The sequence below is a fragment of the Lineus longissimus genome, chromosome 15 (genome assembly GCF_910592395.1).
Source record: "Lineus longissimus chromosome 15, tnLinLong1.2, whole genome shotgun sequence".
In the NCBI taxonomy this organism is placed as follows: Eukaryota; Metazoa; Nemertea; class Pilidiophora; order Heteronemertea; family Lineidae; genus Lineus; species Lineus longissimus.
Window position 1 is genome coordinate 7,032,076 of NC_088322.1, and position 20,932 is coordinate 7,053,007.

General features: G+C 40.6%; 1 protein-coding gene across 2 annotated transcripts in view; it reads left to right on the forward strand.

Moving 5' to 3' along the window:
* LOC135499704 (uncharacterized) overlaps positions 1–20,932 on the forward strand; it is a 45,774-nt gene that overhangs the window by 14,306 nt on the left and 10,536 nt on the right. For both annotated transcript variants that reach the window (XM_064790631.1, XM_064790632.1), the window contains exons 15-40: positions 872–1,036; positions 1,743–1,882; positions 2,120–2,342; positions 3,149–3,231; positions 3,652–3,841; positions 4,371–4,565; positions 5,870–6,205; positions 6,537–6,646; positions 6,809–6,942; positions 7,929–8,092; positions 8,962–9,207; positions 9,676–9,936; positions 10,708–10,860; positions 11,258–11,362; positions 11,493–11,596; positions 12,119–12,301; positions 12,634–12,702; positions 13,869–13,977; positions 14,520–14,666; positions 15,330–15,414; positions 17,114–17,216; positions 17,743–17,916; positions 18,590–18,693; positions 18,982–19,084; positions 20,096–20,249; positions 20,766–20,835. In XM_064790631.1, coding sequence (XP_064646701.1) covers positions 872–1,036; positions 1,743–1,882; positions 2,120–2,342; positions 3,149–3,231; positions 3,652–3,841; positions 4,371–4,565; positions 5,870–6,205; positions 6,537–6,646; positions 6,809–6,942; positions 7,929–8,092; positions 8,962–9,207; positions 9,676–9,936; positions 10,708–10,860; positions 11,258–11,362; positions 11,493–11,596; positions 12,119–12,301; positions 12,634–12,702; positions 13,869–13,977; positions 14,520–14,666; positions 15,330–15,414; positions 17,114–17,216; positions 17,743–17,916; positions 18,590–18,693; positions 18,982–19,084; positions 20,096–20,249; positions 20,766–20,835 — 3,910 coding nt within the window. The remainder of the gene's footprint in view (positions 1–871; positions 1,037–1,742; positions 1,883–2,119; positions 2,343–3,148; positions 3,232–3,651; positions 3,842–4,370; positions 4,566–5,869; positions 6,206–6,536; positions 6,647–6,808; positions 6,943–7,928; positions 8,093–8,961; positions 9,208–9,675; positions 9,937–10,707; positions 10,861–11,257; positions 11,363–11,492; positions 11,597–12,118; positions 12,302–12,633; positions 12,703–13,868; positions 13,978–14,519; positions 14,667–15,329; positions 15,415–17,113; positions 17,217–17,742; positions 17,917–18,589; positions 18,694–18,981; positions 19,085–20,095; positions 20,250–20,765; positions 20,836–20,932) is intronic.

Below are 20,932 nucleotides of genomic sequence, written 5' to 3' on the forward strand. Positions count from 1 at the left end.
TGACACTCAGTTTTAGCATTATCCTATTTCAAATTAGGTTTTAGTTTCACACTGAAACAAATTGGAACACCAAGGTCTGATCTTAATCCCAGCTCGGTGTTATATTTGGAAGATTTGTAGTGCATTTTGTATTACCAATAAAACTAACACCTTAGGCATTAACACCGAGTGGATTTCAAAGTTGGTGTTGGTGTTAAAAAAAAAATCATGTTGTTTGTACCATTTCAAGAAGTAGTTACTGGTATTTTGAACGCTGATGGGAATGATGATGGACGTGAAAGAAGACGAACAAATTTATATAGATCGGAAGCGGTTACAATAGGGAAACAACAGTAACAACGACAACAGCATGCATGTTTGGTTTTTCCAAGGTTTTATCTCTGCCCATCTTGGTGTTAGTTTTACCTGCAGAATAAAACCTCTTCTTAGTTTCAGCCCAGGTTTTAGGAGTTAAGACAAAACCAGGTGTTGGTGTTAAACTGAAACCTCGAATTGGTCTTATCCAGACATGGGTTTTTAGGGGTAGAAATTAAGAGTAAAACTGACACTAACACCCAACACTAAAACCAAAACCAACTTTGAAATCACCCATTGTACACATTGCATTACCCTGATGATTTCGTGTTAAGTTTCGAAAATACCATACTACCTAAACAATTAAGTCACCAGTCGTCCCTCGAGCTGTCAACACAGGTGAATTTGAGTGTTTCCGTTTTTGAGTGCTCCCCTCATTGTTTGGTGACGCTGACAGATAGATTGACACGTTGTTATGAGTTTCCCCCATCAAAATGTCATAGCCCCTCTGTTGTATGGAAACGCTGAAATGTTGGAACAACCATAGATGTTACATATATGGTGACATTTTCTTTAGATCTACCAATGAGCTGTCAACCTAATGTAAGCGTGAGGCTAACAAATGCCGAAGGATTAAATTGCCAGATCGTTAGACCCTGCCAAAGCCCATACGAGCAGCAACTCATCCAAATGTTTCTAGGATCTGCACCAATGGATGGCGCGGGGGATACTGAAAATGACGGTAGAGAAGCTTTATTTTTTTACCTAGTTCTCTTTCACCTTAATTTGAAGGCCACCTCGGATTTTGATAGAAATCTTACAGTCACCGTTTCCTCATTCATTAATCCGACATCAGCGCATTCAAAACATTTTTTAGCTAAGGACAGCTCGATTCCAAATTACACGTAAGGCCGAAGTTACATAGACCTCATTCGTTCATTTACCACGAGTCACTTTCCGGGTTTTTCTTTCATACCTCGGTGAATGCACGCCACAAGGCCGTGCTTTTACAGGGGAACGAAAGCAAAAGGGGAAAATGAGTCCTGGGAAATGAACGAATGAGGTCTATGTAACTTCGGCCTAATAAGCAGCATGAAAACTCAACTCTAATTAAATCAACTGGCTATATGCAGGCCGACTTCTCGCGCAACAGTCCAAGACGACGTTGAAACATACAAATGTTGTGTACTTCTGACGATAAGTGTAAAAGTGGGTCCTGTAAAGTCCTCTACTTTTGGACATTTGATTAAGACAAGAGAATGACATGAAGGCCTGCACATATGCATTTTACGCCGTGTGTCACCAACTTAGTCATGTTCAGCGCGGTATGGAATAAAGGCCTTTTGCGTGATTCGCGGCGTAACATGCTTATGTGGAGCTGGGCATTAACTCTCAATCACACCTCGTGGATGTATCATATATGTTAATACATATTCAAATTCGTTTAGCTGGATCCGGGGAAAGCCATATGAGCATCATCACATACCAGTTGATTGCGAATGCCTCGACCGACCAGTACCTTGACGTCTCCAATGGGGTGAATGATATAAAAATCTGCCTGAACAAGAGCGGTGATCTTGGCGAAAGTGTAAGTGTACGATTTCTGCCCCCCCCCCCCCCCCCCGTCAGACAGCTCAGGCATTGTCAGGGAGCAGCGTTCACGTTCCACTTTTCCAGGGGAAGGTGGTCATTTTGTGTTCAAAACAAGAGTGCCAAATCCCGAGAAAATCTAATCTCTTTATTTCAATCATGTAATTTGCTTAACACTCACAATTTTATATTTCACGCAAGGGCTGTAAAAGAATGCATTTATCTTTTATTTTAGATCGAAACGACATTCCACTTGGAGGCACACCACGACTCTAGATTCAACGAAAGTCAACTGATTGACGTGAACTTCGTCTTTACTCTCCGAAATGTCACACTATTCCTTGAGAAATCTTACTCCACGCTCATAGACGAAGTTGATGCCATCCCAGGAACCGAGGTTGTGTCTCTTAGTTTTATTGACTCGGCCCTTTTGACATTTGCGATTGCGAAAGAGATGGGTAAGTTGTATTGACACGAACATATTTTATACTTGATAGAGATTGATTAGTTGTGACAAAGGCAAAGCCGAATCCGGTGTAATGTTTTTGAGTGTTTCTGTTTTTGAGTGTTTCCCCTCATTGTTTAGGAACGCTCAAAAATAGATTGACGAGTTTTTCTGTGTATCCCCCCTATTGAAAAGTCATGGTCTCTCTAGCTGCCTATTGTTTGGAAACACTGAAACATGGGGAACAACCACAGATGTTACACCGGCACTCCGAGCACTTGGACAAGGTCGTACTCTTATTAACAGCTACACTACTACCCTCAGAAAATTTTGACAGGCTTCCTCACATGCGTGTAGGAGACAAAACGTGTAGAATGGTACGGTGTACACTTGACGTAGGGGTTTCAAAGCTTTTTGAGGGTAGTTGGTGTAGTTTGGACAATAGGCAGGTTTCGCGACGAAGTACGAACGACGAAGGTCTGTCGTGTCATCAAGCCATGTGCTAATTCGTTTACGCGACACTCGTAAATCATCTTCTGTACTAATTTGTACGAGGAATCGGGGAATCTTTCGAAAAAACTCGTCAATAATAAAGTACATTTACATACATGTACTTCCTACTTCGTTGTTCGTAGCTCTTCGTAAGGGTTGCGAAACCTGCCTATTATCTCCCAACTGTACAAACTCCTAAGCAATTTTTGACTGGTATTATTGTCAGATATTCTGGAGGCAACACCAGAACAAAAATGCCTAATGCAATGATTTGCCCTTGAACGAGGTTCTGAATGAATTATCCCTTATTTTGCTCTTTTATTCAAGATAACTATTTCACCATTGATGGAAATGGGACCATTGCTTTAGCTGACCAACTCGCACCAGCAGTTTACAATTTTGAAGTCGTTGTAAGTATACTTTACTTCCCTGGCAGGCTGGCGGCGGGGGGGGGGGGGGAGAGCAGCATTGTAAAACCAGAAATCAACAAACGCCCACGGATATTCTCAGGATTCGGACCTGTAGCTCATTCAGACCTCAGCCAGGTTTAACTCCAAATTATGTTTAGACTTCTTGTCTTACCCGAAGGGTGATAGTATTTTCAGAAAATGTAGATCAGTTTTAATTGAGTATAAAACTGTAGGACTGATTAAAGCTGGTCCCCCCCCCCCCCCCCACACACACACACTTTTGATGCTATGAGAGGATGCTATTCGGGTTTCTCTTTGTTGGGCAGTTGAATTTATTGTAGATCATCCATGCCGAATTCCTGTTGGACGGCAGTAGTGTCGCCAAGAGTCTATGTTACATGGCATACGATTTATTTCCAGGCGTCTGATCCGAATAGTGATACAGACAGAGCTGAGGTAGAGATCAGGGTATTGATGGCATCTCTTAACTGTACAATGAGGCAACATGTGTCAGAGTTCGACATCACAACACTTGTGAGTGAACTAGTGGCGACCCTCGTCTGCGTGGATCCCGGACTTCAGACAAGAAGAAAAACAGCTCAACTGATAGGTACAGCATGACACCAGAGTGTGAAAGCAATTCTGTACCCATTGAGAACAAGTCATGCCCTATTGTTCTATTATTGTACACGGATTCATGGCCTTTGATAAGCGTCTTATAATATATCTATTTTCCATGACTATCACAGTGACTATAGGTGTAAGGTAAAATGAGGTAATTGTATCCCCTTTTCCACCTATAACTTTGGTTACGCAAGAGGTTTCCAGGCAGATTCACTAGTCCAGTCAAGATTTGTTATTTCCTATCGTTTGACCATGACTAAACAATAAATAAATCAACAAGTCTAGAATCCCATTGGCCACTGTTGGCCTCCTGGCTTCGCGCTGTGCTTGTCTCTCTCGGTTAATTAAGGTTTTAAGCTTGACTAACGACTGCAATGGCAGTTGATGGTATGATATCGTGACCATCACTACCTTGCACTATTTTTTTTCCTTCAAAGGCGTGCGCAGTAGGGTTGTCAGCAGCCAACTCTACAGTTGTCGTCATGACTCAATTTCCCCTTTTCCTATGATTTTAGACCCCTACCTATCATTCGACATCGGAAGAGACATCACGGAAAGGACTTGGAATACAACCAGTGTTTTCTTAGACATCTTCTTCTACAAAACTCCTATCCTCGCAAGAAACAATTTCTCTACCTCCGTAAAGGTAATTAGAGGGAGGGAAGATCCCTCATCATCAGAGATATATCCGATCAGCTATTCTGTCTCAGGTGCGTACCAGACTCTGAATATCTCTTTCATACAACTCTTTTTACACAAACTCTGTTTTAGACAAACATGTCAACTATATCAAACGGTTAAGGGAAGAATCAAGATGGAAAAGTCAGACAGTGTCGGACTTTTGTCGGATAAATCAGGAAAAAAATTCAGAAACCGTTAAGAAGTCGGAAAAGCCTCCTACCAGTGGGAGTTTATTATACATTTGCGAGACAGAATAAATGGCGGAATAAACAGCTCCGACCTCGCGGTGTTTGGGGGAGCCAACAAATATCGACAGTAAGATGTCAATTTCTAATCTAAAACACCTCAAACGTAATCTTGACTGCTTTTTTACTACTTCCATATTTGGCACCAACGCAAGTGGTTCTGGTAACGTAGTCATAACCGCTGCCCGAAATCGAGGCACAGTGCTTTATACAGTGTTAACAGTGTTATTTTGAAACCAATGTGTTTTAGAATGTTAATTTTCAGAACGCTAGCGAGATGCGACCCGGAAAAGTCGATAGCATTTTTGCTCTAGTATTTATGGTCCTCGAGTGGCGATAGTCAGAAAGAGCTTGTTGGACCGACCGAAATGAGCTGTATTTTGCCGAGACAAGACCACTAATGAATATTCATAGGTTGGAGGGTCGAGGCCTATCAATTAGACGAGTGCATGTTTTTAACTCTCAAGTACATATTTGGAGAGGTATTGAAAAAATATTTGTTGTGGCAAGTCTACAGATATAAAGAAATTATTTGATGAAAAAATTAATTTCGAATTTTGCTAATTGGGTAATAGGGGGCGTGTTTTGAGTTTTTTCTGCCAGTTGGCTGAAAAGAGCGGAAATATCAAAGTCTGTCTAATTTGTCGATTATCAAAAAAATTCCGTGGTCAATCACCATTTTATTTTTCACCATTTACTTGCCCGACTGTCCGGAATAACATAATCTAAATTTCAGATTCACAACACCACGCGTTCTTTGATGCGTCGCGGTCAAACATTGACAATTTAACTGCTAAAAGGCTTAAAAAATCAATTGTGGTCTTGTCTTTGCCCCAACCTGAAGTGAAGCCGCCGCCATTTTTTTCTCCAGCTGACGTCATTGATGACGCGGTTATGTTAATTCGCCTATGGTGTGGATGCAACTATCTTGTTCGGCTGCGTCCATAACAGAAATGCTGTCCCGTGTCATGTCAATATGAACTTTAAACAATCTTCAAATGGTCAATTAACCAATTTCTGACTTACTGACGTTTTCAGTCCAGCATTTGCCCAGTGGAACCTTAACAAAGTTTGCCCATCGATTTCAGTGGAAATTCCTAAACCTGTTCTGAGGAGAGAAGAAGTTACTGACAACACTATTCACATATCGTGGAATTTTGGGGAGTCAGATTTCGAGGAGAAGTACTTTGCTCAAATAGACCACTTTATTTTGTCTTGGAAGAACCAAACTACATCAACAGTGCGGGAGACAGCTCGTGAGAACTTTGAAGAAAATAGACTAACCTTCCGAAATAATACTGTGCGGACATATATTTTGGGAAGTTTGGCTCAGAATACCACGTATTGGTTTAAACTGATTGCCGTACAAAAAGACTCGTATTATGCGGATAAAGAATCTGATCTTATGAAAGTTACCACCATTGGTATGTATGGGATCTTTTCCTTTGGACCCTTTTTCTAAAATTCCTTTGAGAAAGTGCAAGATCAACTGGAAATATCATTGACATGATCAAAACGTTACTTAGTATTCTACTTCTTCATTGGCTTGTAATTCAATTATATTTTTGCTTTTTATCAAACAATCCTAAATCATCTAGTCTGGTGGGATGATTTCAGTTAGCCTACCCCATGTTTGGTCTTTTGGTGGGGTCTTTATTTAATTTACAGCCTGTCATGCCTGTGTTATGAATCCAGATATATCATTTGTTTGATTATCCGAAGATTTGGTAAAATCAAGAAATTTGTACATTCCAGCACAACTAATCTACGAGATTCGCCTGACATTCCCCCTGACGTTCCAAGCCGACCTCCTCGATAGGAATAGTGCAATGTTTAAGACGTACTCAGCGGATTTGATAACTGATGTTAGTGCCATTTATTAGGATTCGATAAACAAAGAACGCCTTGTAAACTTGTAAACATCAAGTGGAAAAGCGCCAATTCAGTTTAAAATTTTCAAACCAATGACGCGATTTAATTCTATTTTATTCCCATGTCTTTAAGTAATTTCCTTTGATTTCGCACAGATTGAGAGGTCTCTGAAGGCTATCAGCGGCACCAACGAGGGGTTGGGACTCCAAGGAGGTGAATTTGATATAACGAGATTTCAGAGCGATCAAACGGATTCCACATATGTTCGAAGCTATGTTAATTACTTTGCGTAGGTCTTCTTTTTTTTTCTTTTCTTTCGCAAGACGTTGATTTGCGGCCTTTTGATTTAGGCAACTAACCTGCATGCTGAACAGTCTCCAATAGGCGGCGCTGTAATACATTGAATACTAATACTGTAATACTACCAACAGTGACACGGACAAACGGAGCATGCAGCTCTGCGCAATGATCAACAATGACGTCATATCTCCGTTTTTGATCCACAGATTTAATATTTTAACATATTCATATTTCAACAAAACCAGTCAGGGTAATTAATAGGATGGAAGCGATTTTAATGTATTCATATTTCAACAAACCAGTCAAGGTAGTTACGAGGCTGAAAGCTGACCACATAGCGATTTTAATACATTTTTATTTCAACAAAACCAATCAATGTAGTTACGAGGATGAAAGTTAGCGATTTTAATCTATACATATTTCCACAAAACCAATGCATGTAGTTACGAGGCTGAAAGCTGGCCACAAAGCGATCTTAATATATTCATATTTTAACAAACCAATCAAGATAGTTACGAGGCCGAAAGCTGACACTAGTAGGAGGCTTTTTACTTCTTAACGGTTTCTCTAACTTTTTCCTGATTTATCCGACAAAAGTCCGACATTGTTCGCCTTTTTCCTGAAAGGTCGGATATCTAAAAAACCTGCGAAAAATATCAGGGCTTCCAAAACAGGGCAATAAAGATCAAAATCCTATGTTAAATGGGGTTAATGGGGTGTGAGCCAAACACTCAGAGTGACCCCAAGTGTAACGTCGGACAAGGTCGGACTTTTGTCGGATAAATCAGTTAAAGAAACAGTTAATAAGTTGGAAAAAGCCTCCTACTAGTTTGACCAGACGGCGATTTTAACATTTTCATATTTCAACAAAACCATTTCAGATAGAAAAAACGGCCAACTCTTATATTTTTTAATGCAAAATGTGCCATAACATGCCATATACTGTACACCTTTGACGAGGTATTTTGGTTTCAGTATTGGAAGCCTTGTGGCATCTGTCAACGTAATTATGAATGGAGCGAACCCGGAGAGGCAGTTTGCCTCTGCTAACACAGTCAACTCCTTCGTCCAGTATGTCCAGCAGTCAGGAAAGCTTGGGGATTATGATGTAACTGGAATTCTTGCGACAGCAAAAGGAGGTGCATTTTACATGCTTGTTCTTGGTGTTTCCGCCTTTGGGCTTTCATTGAGTCAGTTAGATTTGTAAACCGTTCACCAGTCGGGAAAGGATCCTCGATAGGTGGTGGTAGGCCAATACGGTCATTTGACCTGGATCGTTTAGGCCTATCGACTCCCATGAAGCAGTTTCGTGGTGGTCGATGTTATCAAGATTTGCCCTGATAACCTTTTGATCAGACGGTAGAACAATGGGAATTTAGGCCTAGCTGCGAGCTGGCTTTGTTTAACGATAGTTGACCGTGCATTGGGCAAGGCCTGAATTCTTTTAACTGCGAGGTTAAGGGCAAAATAACGTTATGGGTGATTGAGCTATTTCATAATATGTCACCCGAATTGGAGGCGACATTTTGACCACCGCAAATTGATCAGTGGGTAATTTTTTTAAAGACTTGGAACAGTTAATTTTACTGATTATCTTACAGCGTGCGATGGTGCGCTTTCTTTAGCGAACGATCTATCAAGAATCATAGACAGACTGGCTCCTCGGAAATTTTACCTTGCTTGTTGCCAGAATTACAGCTAGCAGATTTTGAAGCGATTTGTATCAGATGCCATTAAACGCTTTCATTTGTTTGAAACATGCGTGAGTCCTTCTATTTACTCGCTGGGTTAGCGTGGCTAATTGCTGATGATGAGACATTTTTTAAAGTGGCCTTCGCAAAAAGTTATCTTAATTTTAGCAGATTACGGATTTCCCTAAATTTGTCACAATAAAACAACTATTTTTGCAATGTTTTATCTTACTAATCGAGGTTAGTCGATTTAGTTTTTATCTGGAAAAGGCTAAAACCTACGATATTGGAATATGTTTTAACATCGCTGTTTGCAGATGAAACTGTCGACATCATCGGCCAAACATTTGCCACCTTACCTCTCCTGGCGAATTCTACTAATTTGGTGACGTGCGAAGCCAGCGTGAGCGGCCCAGCGGCACCTGTCTTTGCTTGGTATTTGGGCTCGGCAAAGATACTCAACGCAGGAAATGCCAGAGTCTTCTTTAAGGGTGCTGTAAGAAACCAGTTTGGAAACTATGAATCCGGGCTCATAGTGACAAAGCTAAGGCCCAAGGACTCGGGTAGGTTTTCCTTAATTTTCTGCGTGGTTGAGGAGGAGTCGCGGTCGCTGAACAGTGCTGTCATCTATCATCAGAAATCTGCATTAATTTCGTATTTGAAGGACGGAGCACAAAAGTTCTTATTCCATGAGCTGAAAATGGAAAAAACGCATCAATCAGGATACATTGGTTATTGAATCAGAGTTGGTGAATTCGAATCAATCACCTAATTATGCGGACCTATCAAGCCATTTCACTCGTTCCATACTTCCTCCCGGATGGAAACAGGCATAATGATAGTGTCATGTTGCACTGACGCACTACAAAATGTTAAACATTTCCCAAAAATAGGCAGGCAAATAGTTCTCCAGGAGACTGGAGAAAATGTCCCTTTACTGCATGCAGTTGACTCACAACAGATAATATCTGTTTTAGGTGAACGAAGAGAGGTCCTGGGAGAGATGATTAAATTGTACACTCTCTTTGCAGGTAACATTACTTGTCTCGCCTCCATTGGTAACACCATCGCCAATTCCTCAACAATCGAAGCAAATGTACTTCCACTTCCAGTCGTAAGCGTGACACCGAAAGCGAAGACTGTCCGCAATGGGGGGAGTATCTCTATTGAATGCGTGGTGGGGTATCCATCCTATCCAAATATACTGATTTATCCAATTAATGTGACCTGGGTGGCATCGAAATGGATTGCGGACAAGGACACTGTCGTAAGCACTGATGGGAAGGATGATGGTAGGTTTAACAGCTGTTGTCTCATGAATAAATCCAGTCTTGTCATCGTTTTGAGTTTCAGGAATTGAGAGAAAAGCGAGTTTTCGCAAAGCCCCCAAAACGCCAATGCGAACGCATATCCCATTGTTGGGGCTCCTGATCACGATGTCGAACAATGGGACAAGCGTTCCCGTTGGCGTTTTGGTGGCTTTGCGAAAACTCCGTAAGTAGACCTGGAGCTATCTTTTCGGGACATGTTAACCAGGCTCTTACCTCCCTTTCGGAAAAGAAATGAGGGGGGGGGGGAGTTATGCTTTAGACTATGTTTTCAAGCGGATGCTGGAGCTCCAGCTAAAGAAGTCTAAAGTATGCCGCATATTTATTATTCCGCGTGCAGCGTACAAGTAGGCCTATCCAGTGTGCCTATTTTATACATTTTGTACAATGCGACGCCAGAAGTCATGATTAACAGCAGTGACAATACATGCAAGCGTTGTGTGTACAAAGTCTCCGATCTGTGCATATTAATTTAAGTATATACATAAGTAAGTGTAAACTAGGGTTGCGTATCACATTATCCTTCGAAACTCTACGAAAACGGCAGGTTTTTTTAATTTCTGCCAAAACGTCAAGTTTTTGCTGATGCCCTAACGGCATTGGCGTGTGTCTTTTTGCATGGAAACAACCAAAAAAGGAAACCAACGACGTATGCATTTATCATCTTTATACTGTTCTGACCAAGAGTCAAATAAGGGCCTTCCCCTGTTCGAATGTCTATTTTCCATTCTGCAGCACTTCCCAGAGCATCAGATTTAAAAACAGTGAACACCGCAAGCGGGAAGATTCTCAAAGTAACTAATTTGAGGACTGATGTCATCTTTACGTGCATCGGGAGCAACCAGGCGGGCGAGGTCAAGGTCAATTCGCAGATAGCTGTTTTAGATAGTAAGTCAATAGAGCAGCCAAGCTGCCTGGTGGAGTGATCAGGCACGTTTCTGGGGGCCTTGGGACCGGTTCCAAGGAATAGCTTTTTTTATCTTGGGAGCAAAGTTTTTTCCTTGGGAGGGGGGGGCAAAATTACACTTTTTGAAAACTTTCGGTAAATATTCAAGGTCATTACACATAAATCATAACACATCACACATTGTTTTAGTCATTCGGGGGGGTCCCCCGCAAGCTACGCCTCTGGTGTCATCGAAACGAACAGGTGAAAAGTAGACCTTGTTTTATATTTGTTACCAAATTATCACTTGGACCAAAAAGTAATTTTTCCATGCTGGTGATCGCGGCGGAAAATGCTCACAAGGAATCAGGTATCTAGTGCGGATCCTCCTCGTTTCAGAAAGTGAGAGTACGTGCCCTGCAGAGGTTGGTCCGAATGGCATATCTTGGTCCGCTACACGTGAAGGTATTACAGATGCACAGCCTTGTATGTCGGGATACTCAGGTAAATACTAGTATGGGTGGACGCCAATTATAGTTACAAGTCGGTCAATCACTTGGCATCTCTTACAACTTGCAAAGTGGTGCTCTTCTTATCAAATCTTCTCAATTTCACTTATTCTAAAATTTCCTAGGTGTTGCCTACCGCCGATGCGTATTGAGTGGTGGTTCTGTTGCCTGGGGCGTTCCAAACCTGACGTCCTGTACTAGTGAGCGATTGGCTGCAATTCTTGAGGGAGTAAGTTGAAGGAGCATTAGGATAATTTTAATTTTGCCCGAGGGGTTGCGTGTGCGAAAAATTACATTTTCATTTGTACGACAACGCACCTAATAGAAATATACACCAAATTGAAAAATTAAAAAAGCAACAAGATGGTTAAAGGTAATCATCATTAATGTCTATTTTTACTGAATTGTTGCTGTATGGGGGAAAGAATTGACAATTTGTAGGTCACCAATCTTTTCACTCCTCAAGAACAAACAGAAATCTTGATACAAACAGTTTTAATACGCAACATTGAATAAAAGACACGATGCTCCGTAGAAGCACTAAGCCAAGTCCTGCTAATACGCAAGTTTTTCCAAAAAACTGTGTACCGCAAAATTATCGCTCCTCTTTCGTTTTACGATTCGTGAAAAGTGTAAGAATTTCAAAATTTGCTACATTTTATCCCTTAATGTGAATCGAGGTTATTCGTCAAACCCGCAAAAAACCCCGGTTTCAATAGCCAAAAGATGCCAATAACAGTTTTTTTTCTAGTCTGTGGACTTGGTTGATGGCATTCAGTCAACGACCATCAAGCAAACTGCAGCCGAGATCAAAACATTCACGTCACAGGGAACGCAGTTGGTTTCGGGGGATATCGCCGCCTCACTGAAAACGATAGAGAACTTGGTGACAGCAGAGGGGAGCCAAGTGGAAGGGGAGGATGCCACTGAACAGGTACGTCAAGAATAGAATACTAGGTTTCATTTAATTATTTTTCCCCTACAATTCCCTCGCAACTGAAAGAATTCAGACCTAGCCAAATACAAAGGCTATTGTCTTTAAACAAAGCCTGCTCGCACCAACGCCTCGATATGCCTAAACCGGCAATATGCTTGAAAATAAACGTAATGTTCATCATGTAAAAATCCACTTTTGTCTATCAGTTGATATGTATGTCGAAACAAGTCGTGCAATGCACTGCTTTGGTCAGACCCACTGTAGGCCGATTTCGGTTTTCATAACGCGCCCGTTTTGCCCAGATTATTTGTCATCACTTTTCATTGCAGGACATCATTGAATCTGCAAGCAACATTTTAGACGAAAAGTATGAATCATCCTGGCTAGAAATAGAAAAGGTAGGAAGAGGTTTTATCGTAAATTACTTATGCAACTGAGTAGAGTTATGCAACTGAGTAGAGTTACGCAACTGAATAGACTAGTAATGCAACTGAGTAGAGTTACGCAACTGAGTAGACTAATGCCACTGAGTAGAGTTTCGCAACTGAGTAGACTAATGCAACTGAGTAGACTAATGCAACTGAGTAGAGAGTTACGCAACTGAATAGACTAATGCAACTGAGTAGAGTTACGCAACTGAGTAGACTAATGCAACTGAGTAGAGTTACGCAACTGAGTAGACTAATGCAACTGAGTAGAGTTTCGCAACTGAGTAGACTAATGCAACTGAGTAGAGTTTCGCAACTGAGTAGACTAATGCAACTGAGTAGACTAATGCAACTAAGTAGAGTTACGCAACTGAGTAGACTAATGCAACTGAGTAGAGTTTCGCAACTGAGTAGACTAATGCAAATGAGTAGACTAATGCAACTGAGTAGAGTTTCGCAACTGAGTAGACTAATGCAACTGAGTAGACTAATGCAACTGAGTAGAGTTACGCAACTGAGTAGACTAATGCAACTGAGTAGACTAATGCAACTGAGTAGAGTTTCGCAACTGAGTAGACTAATGCAACTGAGTAGAGTTTCGCAACTCAGTAGACTAATGCAACTGAGTAGAGTTTCGCAACTCAGTAGACTTACACAACTGAGTAGACTTACGTATAATGTGACGTTTAGATGTCTACGCACTTATACATCTGAAGTGTCAACCATAATAACGAATTAGTTCAAGAATTGAGAAGGTTCTCAAGATACATTACATGTTAAGCTCTGTACATTGTAAACACAGTGCAGTGATTTTGCACCCAAATACATTTATAGACTTGGCATTAAGTACTGCTGCATGACCCGGCTACATAAGTGAATGCAGTACGTCTTTTCGTTATTGGAAATGCTAAATTATCATTTTAAAACCTGTTTTTTATTACTTTTAAGATGAGGATATAATTAACTTTGAATTTCCCATGCACTACGTAATCGACAGACAACTCGTTGTGCAATATCAGATGTACTGCCCAGAGAAGAAACCATAACTAATATATGTTAATGTTGCTAAGAAAATTTCTTTGAAATTCCGGTGTGGAAAGATGTTCGACAGAGAATTTCGCCTGATCTCGTTACAGTTACAACCTGGGGCTTCAGAACTTATGAAGGATATGGGCGACTATGGGAAAACCATCTCTAGGCGGTTGACAACTGATGTGCCGAAAGTGATTCCCTCGAAGAACGTTGGTAGGTCTATTGGTTATCTGTTTGGATATCAATGTAGGAAGTGACTACTTGGCAAGCCCGGCTTACCAAACAGCGACTTTTTCTTGTCCTGAATGGAGAGCCGAACTCATTATTATTAAAGTAAAGTCTCCAGCTCGCCAAACAGGGTAGATTTTTTACCTGTTTGGCAAGCCCGGCTGGCCGATCAGGGTGGCTTTTTAGTGCTGTTTGGCAAGCGGCTCTCCAAACAGGACAAAAAAATGCCTGTTCGGCGAGCGGCTTGCCAAATAGACCCGGCCATCAATGTAACACATTGGAAAAACATATGGAGATGTAAAAACATGTAGAACCGTGTTCTTAATCTTCCTCGGTGTTCTGTGATATTATGAACTAGTCGTCTTGCGCCAAATCGGTCAGATGTTTCCACCTCGGCCGTGCTGTTGGCCCATTGCTGGGGATACGATTAGTGAGATTCAAGGAGTTTCCACACGCCACTGGGCGTGCACGCTGAACATTAAAGTTTCTAGTGCATCTAATGTATCTAACGACGACGCCTTTTCCAGTGCTACAAGCCGAGAAAACGAATACATCCCGTTTGAAAGGCACAACCAGCATCTTTCCCGATGTGAGTTTGCCAGGCATGCCAACCTGGACAAATACAGATAACCAGATCAAACTTGAAGGGGATGCTGTGTTTCAAATATATGGGGGTAGGTGTTGTCTGATGCTACTTTGAAATATCTATGGTATAGGAATTGTTCAATGTTGCCTTGAAATAAATTATTAGGCCTTCACAAATATAGGTCTCTGCTAAAGAATCTTTGATGGCAGTAGAATATGTAATGGATCCGTAATGTAGAATCTAAAAGGCCGTCATGATTCAATAATGTTGTTTCCAATTATAACTTCTAGAAATATTTCGGCATATGATATTAAAATCAATATATATAACTGATTATTCTCTAAAATTATATATTATAAAGGAAATCTTAGGCTGTGTAATAGAATGCCTATGAATCAAGCGTTGTTGATGAAAGAATTAGGAATACACGATGCCGATTTTTTCAGGATCGACCTTGAAGGCATGAAGAAAGTGAACATTCTTCTGAGATATCTCTCGTTTGTCAGCCAGAAGTCTGAAATGTCCGTGATTTGTCAGTCGATATTTCCCTAAAAGAGGGACCATTGTTGAACTGTACATGTATGAGCTCAATGCACAACCGGTCGTTTTATTTGGACCATTTTCATTCATGTTTTTCTCCAAACATTATGTTTTTAAATAATGTATACGCAAATAAGGGAATCGAAGATTCAAAGTGTAATTCGGAAGTTTAAAGATCCTAAGTTTTTTCAAATGATTCTCTTCATTCCAGATAGCGAAGTGAGCTTCAGCGCATTGCAATATAGAACGATCAGTCGATTCCTGTCGAATGAGACCGACAGCACTCAGTCGAAAAGGTAGGCCTGTCGGGCATTCTCAAAAGCAGACGTACAGTGCAAGTATTTTCTTGTCTGCCAGTATTAACTTCAATGTTGCATTAGTACTCTGCATGATACATTGCAACCGCGCAGTGTAATCGGACTGAAAATGGCCACGGCCACGGCAACAGATTCGTACTCATTTTGGGGATGAAATGATAAATATGTGTCGTTTTAGATAATATTTCAACTATGTTTTAATATGTTTAATGCCTTACTTGAACCGTATTTCACCAACTTTCACGCGATTAAACACCATAAATGTCTGATATTGAATTAAGAGGCAATGACGTCCAATTCAGGGATGGAATGACGTCATCAATGTAGAGTTCCGGTCATGCGTGAGAAGATGACTTCCGGGGTTACATGTACGGATATATACCAGAATAAAATGAAACGGAAGGATATGAACGAATGAACTCATCGAAATCTTTTAAATGAAAATGGTTCAACTTCGGGCTTCTATTTGGTTTCAAGTATTTTTGAAAGCACCGTTTGTCAGCTGTTTCTCAGATAAACGAAAGGGAACTTTATTTTTTGTAGCATACTTTAGTAATCGTTTAATCAAATTGGTATTCTGCTGGGAATTTCATTTCGAAATTGCAATTATATACATGTATATCGTGAATTGCTAATTCAGTCAACAAGATTTGATGTTTTTTTACTGCTATGACTGAGGTTCATCCCCATTTCGCCTACACCCATTTCGCCTACAAAATTTACCCGTTTCGCCTACTCACCATTTCGCCTACTCACCATTTCGCCTACACCCATTTCGCCTACTCACCATTTCGCCTACTCACCATTTCGCCTACTCACCATTTCGCCTACACCCATTTCGCCTATTCACCATTTCGCCTATTACCCATTTTGCCTACATCATTTCGAATGTTTTATGATAGTGACTTCAAATTCAAGAGATGTTTCAGCCTTCTAGTCTAATTTGAAATGTCTATTGGTGCGAGAATTTTGTAACGCTTTTAGAAAGATGCAGTTTATCCAACTAAATACCAAATAAATACTATCGGACGAACTGAGTAGGGTCATGAGTAGGGTCATGATTTGGCTGAAAACAGTGGAAATATCATGGTCTCTCAAATTTGTCCAATTTGAAGAAAAAAAATTCGTGGACAACCACCAGTTTTAATAAAATTTCACCATTTACTCGCCTGACTGTCTGGAATGTCATATCCAAATTTCAGATTCACAACCCGAAGCATATTTTGATGCAAGGCGGCTTAAAAAATCAATGGTGGTCTTGTCTCAAGAGGCCGGGTTGGAATGATAAAGTGTGGTAAAGTTTAACTGGGAAATATGCTATAATATGAAGGAAAAAAACCAAGCTCAACAATTCGTAAAATTGTTCAAATGTCCAGCGCACACCACTCTTTTCCTTTTTAGTAGGCGAAATGGTGAGTAGGCGTAATGGTGAATAGGCGAAGTGGGGGTAGGCGAAATGGTGAATAGGCGAAATGGGTGTAGGCGAAATGGGGGTAGGCGAAATGGGTGTAGGCGAAATGGGTAATAGGCGAAATGGGTATTATAATTCTAAGTGTGATTATTTGCAATACCTTTATTCAAAATAATTATTTGTAAGTTAGACACTGAAAACACACTTCACCTTTCTTCATTGCTCTGCCTTAGTTAATCCATAAATTAACTTATCTTTCCTATTTAGGAAATTCGTGAACTCAGACACCCTGGCTTTATCTATAGAACCTGCTATAGCGGCCTCTATATTTGATCCACCGATTACCCTTGTTTTCCAACACTCGAAAACGGTGAGTCAAGAATTCATTCGACCCTCATGCCATTTCTGTTGGTCAGAATGCCATTAAAAACAGTGGCAAGCTTCGTGTGTGTTATCAGGTATTAATAGTTTATAAAAAAAACCGTCTGGGAATTTGTGACCCGCTCTACCAAAACTAGGCGCTTGTCGCATCTGAACTTGACAGGTTGATACGGACTTGTTGTTCATTTCCCTATTGTAGACCTTTGGTGAAATGTAACCAAATCAGTTTGTAATAGATTTCACAAAATGTCTACAATAGGGAAATGAACAACAAGTCCGTATCAACCTGTCAAGTTCAGATGCGACAAGCGCCTAGTTTTGGTAGAGCGAGTCACATTTTGTCAATCTGATGATCACTATGCTCTCCAACTCACAGTTTGCAATACAAAAAAAGTTTAATATCTTTCCTTCGATTATTCTCACTTTCACAAAGATGAATCTTCGTTCATGTTTTGCTATTCTCAGATATTTTGATTTCTTCTAATCTATCATGATTGCCGCTATCAATTTTTCAGTCTGTGAATTACACGAACGGAACATGCAGTTACTGGGACTACGATTACAGGGGCACACCTGGAGGCGCTTGGTCGTCAGATGGCTGCGTAGCAGTAACGTCTACGGCAGATTCAACCACCTGTGAGTGCAACCATCTCACCAACTTTGCCATCTTAATGAGTCTGACCAATATTGTAAGTATTTTTCTCCAAATGACTCTTTCTATGTCATAATTTGTCCGATCCGGATTCAGGCAAAGTACGTAAGTACTTTGAGATACGTCGGATTTTGCAGTTTCTGAAGGAACACAGTAACAGTTTCCGCTAATGTGCATGTTTTGTGAAAACACCAACAAATCCTAATCCCATTTTCTTGTTGTTCGAAATAGACCAGAATATCCCCTTGACGTTACTTGAGCACTGGAATATTTTACGAAAATATCCTGAAACATGATTTACCTAAAAAATGAAATCATTTATAACCAGGTATTTCCACCTGTAAGTACTCATTGACAGCTCTTTAACGGATGGCTATCTAAATAGTTTGGTTGATGCTTACCAACTGGTAATACATGACCATCATTACTTACGATTCCAAAATGCATGTCTATTTTCACTACTAAAGGTCTATTTCAAATCGCCATTATTGTCCATGAATCGATGTACTCAGTAAACTTAGACGAGATTAGGTTTTCCATGGTAGTTATTCATTATGACCACCGTTTTTACACGATAATCTCCTTTAGCCATGGTAAGAAATACATTTTTCCATGGTCAATGCATATGGTTATTGCACGTTATGTGCTTACATTGTTCAAGCAAAAGTGATGCTTTCTTCGTAACTGGATATTCTTCGTATCATTTCAAGGATAAAGCTTTGACAGTGCCGTTAAGTTACTTGACACAGATTGGATGTGGCATCTCAATTGCCTGTTTGGTGGTTACCGTCACCCTCTACGCCATCTATTGGAAGTAAGTAACATTAAATCTTTATTGAAAAACTTTGATTGGTTAGTCTACCACTGATTGTGAAATTGCAATAGTTTCGGATCAATACATTGCGAGGGCCAAAAACATTGCATACACTACAAAAAATGAAATTGTGTGAAATAAATGGACTGTAAACTGAGGTTATGAAAATGCCTTTGGATAACCTATTTTAAAGGTATGTTCCTAAAGCATAGACGGTTTAGGTGGGAACGAGCATTTGAATGCTTTTTTTGAGATTTGATCCATTGATTTTTATCATAACATTTCCAGAAAAATCAAATCCGATCGGTCGATCATCCACCTGAACCTATGCGTTGCCATCATCTTAGCTGATACGACTTTCCTGGCTGGAGTGGAGCAAACACAAATACAGGTTCGTCTTTTAGTAAACAAATGTATAGCCCTCTTTTAGCTGGAATGAGAAATATACGTCAACTACTCATTCAGAAGCCACATTTAAATGTCAGTAAAACACGGAGCCAAATCAAAACTGAATGATTTGATAAAGTTTCAATGGTTACTTCGGTTTCAACGGGTACTTTGGTTTCAGTGGTTGCTTTGGAATACATTTGGTGATGATTTCAACTTTCAAACACCCTCGTAGTTTTAATATTGGTAGTTAAGAAGATAATAGATTCTTAGTTGTTGCTAACGTGACGTCAATCAAATCAGATCAACTCCCCTATGCATGAAGTAGAGTCGAATTGGTGCGTATGCGTCGTCTGCATTATAAAACATGACTGCCGTAAGTCCAGCGTCTTCTATGTCCACTGACTGTGCGCGTGCAGTGGTTGCTGACGACCTGTTTGTGTGCAAAGTGTTTGCAGCCGTTATCAGGTGTAAAAAACAATACCTGCTGGCTCATCGCCAACTGCTTTTTTAGGTCGTCTGCAAAATGATTGCCGCCTTTCTCAGATTGAAAAACTCCTGGCTCATCGCCAACCTTTTTTTAGGTTGTCTGCAAAGTGGTTGCCGCCTTTCTCAGGTTGAAAAACACCTGGCTCATCGCCAACCTATTTTTAGGTTGTCTGCAAAGTGGTTGCAGTCTTTCTCATATTAGAAAAGCAATAACTTGCTCATCGCCGACCTCATTTTAGGTCGTCTGCAAAGTGGTTGCCGCCGTTCTCAGATTGAAAAACACCTGGCTCATCGCCAACCTCTTTTTAGGTTGTCTGCAAAGTGGTTGCAGTCTTTCTCGTATTGAAAAACTCTTGGCTCATCGCCAACCTCTTTTTAGGTTGTCTGCAAAGTGGTTGCCGCCTTTCTCAGATTGAAACACTCTTGGCTCATCGCCTACCTCTTTTTAGGTTGTCTGCAAAGTGATTGCAGTCTTTCTCATATTAGAAAAAAGCAATGACTTGCTTATCACAAAACCTCTTTTTAGGCTGTCTGCAAAGTGGTTGCCGCCTTGCTCCACTTCTTCTTTCTGGCCGTGTTCATGTTCATGCTGATTGAAGGTGTAGAGCTCTACATCCTCTTGGTGAAGGTGTTTGATGTCGGGAGTAGTAGGGCCAAGTGGTACATCATTGCGGGATGGGGTAAGTTACCTAACGCTTAGATTACAGCTAAACGGTATTTTCCTTCATTTTATATGCAGTCTTGACTATGCAGTAATAACATCAATACCAAGTTTCTTCAATATCTCCTTAACTATGCTGGCCTATCGATTCCAATGCAGTTTTCAGGATCTTGTCGGTGATGTCAAGCGCAACCTTGAAATGTAAAAGGTACTAGCAGCAAAATAAACATCATGATGGACATATCCATGCAATAGCTTGATGTCTTCAATACGTAATTAGTAATTATATAAAAGGTGAAATAGTTAAAAAAGAAATCAGTGGCATAGTGGTTTGACTGCCGAACTAATAATCAGAAGGTTTATTGTATCGCCAGCCCATTGTCTCTCCGAATTGAGCATGTTAAATGGAATCGAACGCCTAATGTGCTCATTTACGGAACTGACTTGAACATTTAGAAACTGTCTCATATCAATGAGACGAGGGTATATTTGCATTCCTTGCCGTACGTCACGTTGTATGCATTCTTATTTGCAGGTGTCCCAGCTGCAGTGGTGGGCATCTCGCTCGGTATAACGCAGACAAATGGTTATGGGAATGAAGACTAGTAAGTGTGGTTCCCTTTTTACCAGACTTTATCATCTAGGGAGTTTTCGCAAATCCCCCGAAACGTCCACGTGAGCGCCACTCCCATTGTTCTACTT